This window comes from Ochlerotatus camptorhynchus, unplaced genomic scaffold (assembly GCF_037179485.1).
Source record: "Ochlerotatus camptorhynchus isolate MF236.1 unplaced genomic scaffold, CSIRO-AGI_Acam_v1.1 ptg000250l, whole genome shotgun sequence".
Classification (NCBI taxonomy): domain Eukaryota; kingdom Metazoa; phylum Arthropoda; class Insecta; order Diptera; family Culicidae; genus Ochlerotatus; species Ochlerotatus camptorhynchus.
In genome coordinates, this window is record NW_027040740.1 from 1,035,391 (window position 1) to 1,047,516 (window position 12,126).

General features: G+C 33.6%; 1 protein-coding gene across 7 annotated transcripts in view; it reads left to right on the forward strand.

Moving 5' to 3' along the window:
* Positions 1 to 12,126, forward strand: part of LOC135704875 (coiled-coil domain-containing protein AGAP005037) — a 145,519-nt gene that overhangs the window by 56,265 nt on the left and 77,128 nt on the right. For all 7 annotated transcript variants that reach the window (XM_065226397.1, XM_065226401.1, XM_065226399.1 and 4 more), the window contains exon 9: positions 7,181 to 7,259. In XM_065226397.1, coding sequence (XP_065082469.1) covers positions 7,181 to 7,259 — 79 coding nt within the window. The remainder of the gene's footprint in view (positions 1 to 7,180; positions 7,260 to 12,126) is intronic.

Below are 12,126 nucleotides of genomic sequence, written 5' to 3' on the forward strand. Positions count from 1 at the left end.
AATTTTTCTTATAAATATACGCCAGCTAATCGAGTACCAATCTTTGGAACTTATCAGTAATATGAAAACAATGTAACGGTTTTACGAAAAAGTTGATATATTGAGATAAAAGTAGGATTTTAATTATTCCCTCGTGATCTCCTAATAAACAAATACCATAAACGATCAATAACCCAAATAGTTGAACTTATCCACAAATGTTATGGATGATACCCAAAACACGTCTTTAACTAAAATAATTGTAAGAAATTTATTAGGGTATTCATATTGATAGGATAGTATCGCCTGATTTCATACTTACTACGAATATCAGTGTCGGAAGTTAAATTCAGTGCTGGACCAATATCTTACGCCAATTTACATTGTTCACAGCACGCATTATTGTTTATAACGTTTAGAATGAGAGTAAAATTGATTTTTGTTAGTGAGATTTTCCAGATTGCATCTGTAGCGACCAAATTATATGTCTCAATTTTTATTTAAAATATTAAAATACCTTTATGGATGGAAATTCTTACAACAGATAATCGCAGCTTAAGTTTCATATTAAGGATCTAGTATAAGTTGAACGACTACTTAAATTAGTATTTGATTTGTTTCTCGTTTCCTAGGATTGTTATTTAAAATCTATAAATTCGTTTATGCATAGAGTCAACGATTTTTTTTTGAACATTTTTAAAGTAATTTTCACTATTCATCCGCTTTCCACGGCAGCTGATGAATCGATTTTATTTTCCCCTCTCCCTCCCCTTATTGTACATTACTTAAGTGTGTGCTGGAATTCGGCCATTTTGATGCGCCTTAATTAAAAAATGACGTATTCTATATTTTTCAATAAGTTACACTACAACTTTGTCTCAGACGTTATTTTTTGCTTAGATGAGCCGTTTTTGTGCTCTGATTTATTGAAAAATATGGAATAAACCATTTAAAAAAAATCCAACTGTGAAATGAATTGAAAAATCAGGACTAATAATCAATCGAGATCTCAACTTGCCATGTATATTGATGCCACACAATATGTAATTTTCCTTTTACAGACAACAAAATATAGTATTTAACGTTGAAAACATGATGGAACCCTATTTTATGCAATTAGATTTCCAATCCAGGGGCGGGGCTTGGCAAGTATTTTTATCGTGAATATGTAGAGACTCTGGATGTTAATCTAACTGCATATATAGAAAAACCACACATGTTTTGACCACACTGCCAGTCCGCTTTGAGAAGCGGCCGAGAACGGTTGAGTCTTTTTGCTCCGCTGCGTGCTTTTTTTAGAGCTCGGGCTATCTTTGTGCTGCCGTGTAGTTTTTCGGTGCTCGCATTTGAATAGTTTTGTGTCCCGGACGCGATAATTCGATTTAGAATGATTTGTGCTGATGTTTTTCCCCTGTTGCTTTGGTGCCTGGAGTGCTCTCGCTCCCTTTGTTGACGGTGTGACTCAACCGCGCTGATCTATTATTAGGTTTTTGCGGTGTGCATTGCTTTTGTGCACAGAGTGACATGAAGAAGAAAAGTGATATTTAGTTATTGTGTGGTTGGATTCGCTGGAGGAGGAATTGTTTAAAAATGACTAGAGAAAATTAAGCATCGAGAATGCGCTCCCGGATATATTGATTTGGTGAGTACGTTCCAGTTGAAGATTGTTCTCTCTAAATATCCCTTTTTTGAATACATTTAATTAATCAAACATTATTATATGCTGGGTTTGGGGGGACAGCCTAAGGGTTTCAAAGGATTTGTAGACTGGACAAGGGTTCGTGGATTTGCCAGTCCCTTGTCACGTGTTGATAGACGTACATTTGGTCGTTTGTCTTGCAAAGGTCTTCAATGAAGTTGATTCACCCTGCAGCAACAAACCATCAGGCAGAACTTTACAACCAGTGAAGTATCTGCAGTCATAGGTAATCCTTGCACTGATGGTGGGTTCTATTCACATCACATGTTTTGACCACACTGCCCTCTGTTAACAATTAACGGAACTAACTATATGCGTAATTACCGATGCGTAATTAAGAACAGTAGTGACATCTGAAAGAAAATTAACGCAGAAGCATGGTAACATGATTAATAACTTATGTCATGCCGTTCTTAAGAAGTTAACTTCAAAAAAACAAATAAAAACCTATTCCTGAGTTTTATCTTCTTATAAATGTTGGACAGTGAGACAAAGCAGGTTTTTCGCACTTTTTGTAGTATCCATGGAAAAGGCTGCAAAGATAACACAACAATTTCTAAAACCTTGAAATAGTCAAAAATATACTGTAACGATGCGTTCAAAAACACGAAATTTCACTGTCCAAAACCTCATTAGGGGTTCGTGAGCATTCCTGACATTGCTTAAAATTATGATAGCATCAGATTGTGGGGTTGCTAGTGTAATAGGATGCTTTGTTGATTGTTCATTAACTCTTTATTGCTTAAAACTTATGAATATTTTAGGTGGACAAAAAGGCGAACTAAGAGGTGGACGCCTGAGCTTTTCCACATTTATATCGCTGAGAAGCAACTGTAAACTCTAGAGGAAATTTATATCTGTAACTGAAACCAGTTCGATTTTGTTTGCTAACCTGGTTAAAATGTCATATTTAATTATCTTAAAGATAAATCGTCCAGCTCAAACCTTTGTAGGGGTAAGAGGTGGAACCATCATCATCATAAGCAAAATCTAATATGATACCAATCCATTAATTTTTTTATTTTTTTTTTATTTTTAAGTTTTTAAAGAAACACATGACATACATAATCGTAGAACTTTTTTTTATGAACCGCTATTTATTTTTTTTGAATAAATGATGTATAAGAGTGTACAATGCTGAATAAAACAGGATGTCGAATTATGTGCTGAAAAAGCTCATTGAGATCGATAGATGCGCCTTTATTCCGCTGTTAGCTCTGATATGATTAATTTACTTATTAAAAGCTTAATAAACGTTGACTGTCTTCCTGATTCAGAACCAGAAGTTTGATCCAATAACAAACTGAATAAGTGTAATTAGCACATACATTTACGCTTTAATTCGACTGATTTCAATTGATTTAATAAAATGCTTTATTAGAAGTCTTATAAATGTTTTCTAGCTCTATTATTGGATTTCATTGCACTGCTTTACAATATTGCTTTATAAAGGTGAATACAGTAAGCAAAATAGCTCGTATACCACAATGTGTCCATGTTTTAATTGCATGCTTTGTAAATGCTTTATAAACGACGTATTAGATTCATTATTCCACAACACTGGTTCAGTTTAACAAGACAAAATCAGTAGAGTAGTGGTTACCGTTTCCGCTTCCCAGGTAGAAGGTCGTGAGTTCAATCCCAAGCTCAACCCTTTTTTTATTTGTGTTTCAAATCGTTATCATCGATCACTCACGACAACAAAATTCATGATATCCCAGCATCCTTTCCTTGGAAATTGGAGAGGTGAAGAGGTAGAATTGGTCTCATGTAAAACAACGATGAATGAATTAATGATTCCTACTGCCAAGGTTACCAAAACTACAGATAAATGTGTTTTTCTACAGATTTTTCAGAGTTTTTAAAACCAAAATTCTGTATTCACAGATTACAGATTGCTTTGATTTCAACAGATTTTACAGATTTTTTTAAAATATGATCAATTAATTAAACTTGAGATGTTTAATAACAAGACATTAGTTTCACTTCAGTGTAATTTTATCATCACAAACTTTTATATCTATGCATGTTTTTTTGCGGAATGAAAAAGGAGAATGAGAACTGTCAGAGGTATTCTTTTTTTTTGCCAATTTATGATACATATATTTTTTATCTATTTTTTGTCTCTGTCAGAAAAATTGCTCAATCACTTTTCAAATAACATTTTTTAAGGATTCAATTAATAAATTATCAACACAGATATCATCACAGATTTTCTGGACAAAAACTAAGATGAAAAGATTTTTTTTGGACAAAAACACAGATTTCCTTTTGGCAACCCTGCCCACTGCACCTTGGGACGATAGGGAGTGTTAGCAGGTATTCAGTTTCAAGAAAGCTTTTATTGAATACTGAGCAGCCCATATGATGTGTTCTAGAGTATCTCAGATGGCAAGGCAAGCGGCTGGTGATCGGAAGGTACTTGGTTTGAAACCTATGCAACGGACATTTGTACATTTATGTATGTAATACATTTTCAAGTATCTGTGTTGTGCGGCTTCGTCAGAAATACTGAAAACAACACTATTGAAAAGACAACTCTGTCTGTTTTTTAACCGTTCTTTATTTTCGGGTTAATTTTCCTGCAGTTGAATAATCGTTTAATAAATGTATAATAGTGTTTAATTTAAATGTTACTTCACATAATAATCAAGTATATACATCATCTAAGGAACCAAAGATGTCCAATAAACGCTGAATAATAAAACATTTGATCGACTAAAAGCTCTGCTACAACTCATGGAAGTTAAATAAAAGCTTCTCGACATACTTTAACCAAACACCATGTTGTGGTCGAATAAATTCTCCAGATTTGTGTGAACAAAGCCTGAACAGAAGTAATTATTAAAAATTGTACAAGTATTATTAAACATACAGTTGAATAAAATCGTCAATATGTCGTTTCTTCAATAGGCGATTCTTTGTTGGGTTGGCATTGTTGTTCTGTATGCGAAAATTCCCTGTTTTATTCATCGCTATTCCTTCTCTTTTGAATATGAGATGCTTCAGCAAAAGTTGATGGAATCTCATTGAACACACTGGCAGGGTTGCCAAAAGGAAATCTTTGTTTTTGTGTCCAGAAAATCTGTGATGATATCTGTGTTGATAATTTATTAATTGAATCCTTAAAAAATGTTATTTGAAAAGTGATTGAGCAATTTTTCTGACAGAGACAAAAAATAGATAAAAAATATATGTATCATAAATTAGCAAAAAAAAGAATACCTTTGACAGTTCTCCTTCTCCTTTTTCATTCCACAAAAAAACATGCACAGATATAAAAATTGGTGATGATAAAATTACACTGAAGGGAAAATAATGTCTTGTTATTAAACATCTCAAGTTTAATTAATTAAATGTTTGATCATATTTTAAAAAATCTGTAAAATCTGTTGAAATCAAAGCAATCTGTAATCTGTGAATACAGAATTTTGGTTTTAAAAACTCCGAAAAATCTGTAGAAAAACAGATTTATCTGTAGTTTTGGTAACCTTGCACACTGGTACTTGCTGTTTTTTTGCCCCGATGGCGCGTGATTCGGCGACTGTTCGGGGACAGTGGAATGCCGTAGAATGTTGTTTACCAACGGGTGAATGAGGAACTTTTTGGCTCCTTCTCCCTAAATGAACGATGTATCCCTGATGATCACAAACATTTCGCAAACGTTCATGTACAACAGAAAAATTAGCGTCCGCGATCTCTAAAAAACGAGTGTTTTTGCGTGGCTCTGGAACTGGCGGTGCAAATGGTATCGAAATCTCGGTCCCCACTGGAAAACATTCACAGAGGATCCTCGTTGAGTTGAAACGAGGATCCTTTTGAGATACTTCAAACGTTCGGGAGAGTTTTAGACATTGCTCCCTTGGCTGTCATCGACGATGTTTTCTCATTACGCCTTTTTTGATGATGCAATTTGAGCTGAAGCTGATTCAGTTGATTTCAGAAATTCAGGATTTGCTGCTGAGATTCCTTTTCACTCCGATTTAATTTATTCTGATGCTCCATTACAAGCTTGCTACGACGATTGAGCGTCTTGTTGGGAAAGGTGATTCGTTGAAGAGTAAGAGTCTAAAGATGGCCATGACGGTGACTGATATTCCAACTAACATTTTCAGCTTTATAAGCCAACTTTTCCAGCATTGTGCTGTAAAGTAGTTGAAACAATCTGCAGATACAGCTTCAAGCAGAAGCTAGCAAAATAGGTTTGGAGAGCGTTTACTCAACTTTTTCACAACCATTATTCAATTTGTCAGTCGTACTGAATAACAGCAGCCAATAAACGCTCATACCACTTCTATGCAAACATTAATCAACTTTCAACTTGTAGCTGCAAAACAAAGCTAATAAAGTAAATATATTACTCATTAGATGGCTTCTACACAACCAACCACTCTTGCTGAATAACCTGAACATCAAAAGTGCTTGTTCAACAACTAAACAACCTGTACTCAGCTAATAAACTGTGTTAGCGCTACTTTGGAAGCTATTTTACAGTCAACTAGGTTTACTTTTAGACTTGTGCAGTTTTACAGCTTTTACTCTGCTTCTATACAAAGCTGAATTAACTAGTCTAGAAAAGTTATTCGTGTGCACTATTATAAAGTCTCTACTCAGCAATGTTGTTGTAGAAGGGCGTGTATTTTTGTTTACGTCAGTTCAAAGTGTTGGCGTAGTTAGTAACAAGGTTCGTCAATGCGATCGTCTCGTGTTCGATTCCAGGTTCCGGTACAAATGTATTAGGTGGTGTGCTTAAATATAACTAATTTACTAACTAATATTACGAATCGAATAACATAAATTTGATAAATTCCTCAAAAAAAAATGCGTAAACAATATTTAACCAGGCGTCAAGAGAAAACTATGTGGTGATTATTGAATAATCGGGTAAAGGTTGAGTAAGCGCTTTTCAATTTCACACACAACTAAACAGCAGGATAACAGCTGTATAGAAGCAACAAGAGTTTGTCCCAACCGCCATAACAGCCATAAGTATCTGACTAAGTTCGCTAGATTTGCTTATAGAGAGGTTGAGTAAACAATTGAACGAATTAACTGTAGTGCAGATTCGAAATACCGTATGCTGCACACTTAGAAATAACTAATTTTACACGTGATGGAATTAAGAGCTCCGAGACTGGAAAGTTCGTTGTTCGACGAAAAATACGTTTGATTGAGCTTTATTTCGCGTCTGTTATGACTCAAATTTATGTCAAAATTGACGCTCGTATATGTCACTCTCAAAGCACCTAAATTTACATGATTTTTTCTAAGTGTGTAGAATAAACTTTAGGTTAGATACGCTAACCTTTCTCTATGGTCCGAAAGCTTACAATAGCTGAATTATGAACTTACGAATAGTAAATCTAATAGTATTAACTAATTTTAATTAATCCACGTTGATAGAGATTTTGGAAAGCACTTTATCATTTTTTGTTTGTTTTGCTTATGACAGGTATTTATGTTCACTAATGCGTTCTTTGAATACATTGTACTATTTTTCAGACTGGAAAAGCACCTTATTATATGGGAGCACAAACTTTGCCAAGGGGAATGTATTCCGACAGAAGCAAGAGCACAACCGGTAAGTATCAACTACAATATAAAATTTATCAGATATATGTTTAAACGAAAGAGGTTAAGGTAAAATATGTTAATCTTTTCGGGTAAAATTTCAAAAATAGTTCTAACATGTTCCTACAATTATGTACTACAAAGTTTGTTAATTTTTAAAATTTTATTTTTATAATTCTGAAAAGTTAGCATTTAATAAACTAGGATCCTATTATTTAAGGGGGGAAATACAAGTAACACGTCAAAAACTCGACGATTTTCGGAATTTTTTTGTGAGCAAATTAAACAACGCAAACTTTTGGAGTTTTTTGCATTAAATTGCTTAAATCTTCCTCTACATTTGAGATTTTTTTCATTGGTGTGTAACCTCTGTGGCTTCTTGGGGTCACATCGGAAGGAGGTCGCCTCCGGTGGGGATTGGTAATTGGCGGGCGTTCTAGAGACCTGAAAAATGGACAAAACATACTTTTATCAATTGGACCTTTTCAGAAAAATTTTTTGTTCTATAATAAAACCAAAAAAAAAACGATTTAAAAATTTAGAAAAAAATATTTAAAAAAAAAAAAGTTGATTTTTCACTGTTTTTTTCCACTTTTGGCAGACCTGAAAATTATTTATTGTTAATTTTTTCATGATATCAGTGGTTCATATAGAGTAAAAATCTATTTCCTTTAAGATGCGCCAGGTTTCAAATTATTTGGATGAGAACTTTTTGAGTTATCTTTCCCGCCAATTTGGAAAACACCGTTTCGAGAAAATGCGTTTAAAGTTTTGGGTTGTGCAAAAACATGGTTTCTGGAACTTACGGTTAATCGGCGATACCGGCGCCATTGATCACTCCTTCCTCGTGCTCGTAGCATTTTTCAAAAAAATTTAAAGTAAAATATAAAAAATCTATAAAAAAAATTTTACTTGTATTTCCCCCCTTAAACTAGATGAGTGACTCAGGTTCAATATCTAGGATACAGGTGTGGAATCGTCTCACTGACATCGGTAATTGGCACTCAGTTGTGGAACTGAGACCGACGGAAATTTAACAAGGATATAAACAAATATGTTTCCCCTGTAATTTTTATTAGAAGGAACGGTTTTGTGCATTTTATTTTTTTTTATTACCGTGATTTTTAGCCGTAGGCTAGTTCATCACGGCAGGTTTTGTGCATCGATTTGATTGAAAATATTGAACTTGCCATTTTTAATACTGCGGCAACACTCAAAATAGCTGCACTCAAGCACAAATTTGGATGATGTCATTTAACTAACAATTATACATATTTTCAAGGAAATTGGTCGAATAGATTCGTCATTGCTTTTCTACTATGTCTGCATGTGCTCTTTGAATACACTCTTATTTTAAAGTACCTATTAAAGGGTGAAATTGAAACGGTGTATACCATTTAATGATTAATTTTTTTCTCTCATTCATTAGTGTTTTGATGATGATGGTCATTGTTGTAGTTGATTTTTTTTCCTAGGTTCTCGTTGTTTTCTTTATAAATATAGTGTGTTGCTAACGCCATTCCACTATGCATAATATATTTGGGTGGAAAGTTGAAATATCTCTACACAATAATATTATTTTACCGATATCTGTGAAATTTTACCGAAATCTCAACAGCTGAACGTTCGGTAAACAGTTCGGTGATTTTTCACAGATATTCGTTGAAAAATTACAGGAAAACAGGAGATCACGAAACGACTTGAAATGACGAACTGAAAGTATGACTGATTAGCTAAAGAAGATAAAGCTCGGAAACCCTATATTTACCTTCTACCGCAAAAATGGCGCCTTATTTTAACTATGGTTATATTAGGTTAGCTTTATTAAGGCTTCAACTATGATTATATCAGATAGTTTTTAAATTAGCATTTTTAAAATTAATTACCGTTACTCTTTACAATAGCAGGTTTTAGTTTTTCTGGTTATCCCACTGTTAAATGACTGCATTTATGAGTGCTACTTTACATCATTGCCAATGAATTATAACGCATGTAGGCTGACACCTGGGATTGAAATTAAAAACACATAGACAAAGCGTACACGCGAATGTGTTCAAGCTAAGAGCAAGTTGCTAGCAAGGGGTCTCTCGTAAAAAAGCGTTTTGGAATTACCTTCACTAATGATCTCGCAGATGGTTGATCTGATTTTGTTATTAAATGTTATCGATCTATTGGGCTAGCACACGTAACATCTCTGCGCAATTTTCGTGCAAGCTCTGGTGCTTGCAAATTGTTTGCTTCAAAATAGTAATGTAAGCGTATCGAATCACAAATTAGTCACGCGTCTCATTTCTTTTTACTTTGTTGTACATGCGGTTGTGTCAACCATTTAGGATCGAATGTATTTTTTTATATTGGCTTTTTTAGCAACGCATTAAGTTGTCTGATGGTCTTATAACAAAGTTAATGATTTTATACAGGTATATGGAATGTAATTTAGACAAAAGTTTCTATTTTGGGCCCAAAAAGTTAGGTGTTTAGGTAAGTTTTCTTCAGTAATAATTTAAACTAGGTATAGTTTGTAACAATTTTCTAAGAAATAATATTTATATTAATTTATCAATTTACAAATATTAGGCTTTAAAAAATAAGACCAAAATGCACACACACATCCAAGAATTTATCTCACTTTGGTCGCCCGACATCACGATTTTGTGTATCAATAGTCATCTGGTTCATTACACCAGACTGGTTAGTGATCGCTTGCGGAAGGTCAATCTTGATTGATTTGATGATGCTGGAACGAAAGGGCTGAGAGCCTAAGCTGTCATTTGTGTTGTTAACCTTCTCATTTTGATAGATACCAAACATGCATTGAAAAGATTTACGGCCAGGGATTTCTATTGGAAGATAACTGGTTATATGTCGGATCAATTTTGGATTCTAGAAAATATTTATTGCCCCGAAAATACAAGAGAATATAGTGTGTACATAAATTGTGTTTAAGTAAATATTACGCAGTACACTAACAACTTGTAACTTGGGGTGACAAGTATCGATTAATTCCAATCATGTTTGATAAAATGCAATCAAGCGCTTAAATGCTTTTTAATACTCAAACACATTTTATAAAAATTAGCAACTGCTACAATAGTGTTTTAATTCGCAACCAGTGGTTGGCAATACAATGGTTTCAGTAACCAGAAATACCGCAGTGTGTGATAATAATTGCGACAATTTTTTATGTAAAATTGTTCTGCATAGGTTCAAAAAGATGAAATTTGAGTCTCATTAAAAACCGAGAAGTATACTGTAAACTGAAGCTTAGCGATGACACAGGTTTCCTCAAGGTGGCGACCATTGCACTGCAGTATTGCGAACGGTAGAAAAGCGTGCGTTGAATTGGTTCACCCTTGAAAACATGATCATAGTGGTATTCTGTCATCAGAACTTATTATTATTTTTATACTGTCAATTTTGTGGTTATTAACCCGCAATAACCTTGACAGGGTGTCGAATAAATGATAAAAATTACTTGTCTGATTTTCCAGTGGTTTTTCTGAAGAAAAAAAATCAAGTCGGAATTGGACTGATACAAATAAAGGAAATAATAAAATAAATTAAGCTTACTGATTGAAGTTTACTACGTGAATGTAGATTTTTCGTACTATAGTTTACTGGAAAATTATTGCTTCATTATTACTTTGTGTTTGTGGATTATTAAGATCGTCATCCATTGAAAGACACTATTTTATGTATAGTTGTGTCAGTTTCTTATTTTGGTTCGTATAATAGAGGGAACAATTTTTTTTCTTATGGATTCTTCTATTTTAATAACACTCGCAATCATACGTGCAATAAAAATTGATTCGTTTCCGAATATGGGTCATTCCGCGCCAAGTGTCTGAGGCAAGTGAAATTGACCTTTTACGATTTGGACCAATTTTAGAGGAGATGTTTATTTTGGTCTAACTTTTATAAATCCAATTTTTTGTGCAGATAGATGGTCCATGCATTATCTATTTTCCAGAATTTTCAAGAAAGCACTATTTTATTTTATTTATATCTCCGGAACAAATATTTGCGGCCTGGGATTTCTATTAAATAATAACTGTAAGTCGGATCAAGTTTGGAGTCTAGACAATATTTATTGCCCCGGAAATACAAGACAATAGGGCCATTGCTCTAATTTCCGTCCTACTAAGCACATCCCGCACTTAAACTCTTTTTTTGAAAGGGTTTGAACAAAACATGGATTTTTTCATCAAAGATTACTTTTAAATTTATTCACCTTGCCATACGTACCGTTGGATTTTATAAAGAGTCAAACCATTGTGAGATATTATTAAAAAATATTTTTTACACCATGTGTATTTCACTGTAGAATATATTGATGTCTTCATTATTTCTTATTTCCAAAAAGAGGTTCATGTTGTCGGCATAGATTAGCAATTTTATTTGTTTGAGAATGAAGGAAATTCCGTTTACATACAGAATAAGGTTAATTAAATATAATTAAAGCCATTTCAGGAGTCCTGGCTATATTCCATTTTTTTTTTTTCAATTTAAAGAGTAGCATTGATATGTCAATGCAGTCAAATGCCTTGCTAAAGTCTGTATAGAATACAGATATGAATAGTCTAAAAATTCAAATAAAATTTTGTTAAGATCGAACGTCCTTTAAAGAAGCCGTGTTGCATGTCATTAATTCTATTTTTGGTTGGAAGAAATAATTTTTCATGTGTTTTTCATGTGATTTGATGTGCTGCATGATGGGTTGAATGTTGAAAACTTTTTCAAAATAAACCTGACCTTCGCACAATGGTAACCAACAAATTCTATAGTATTGATGAAAAAGAATACGATCTCAACTTCCTAAAAAAAAAGCATTTTGAAAGCGATCAGAAAAACTTCGATACTACAGTCTACTATGATAC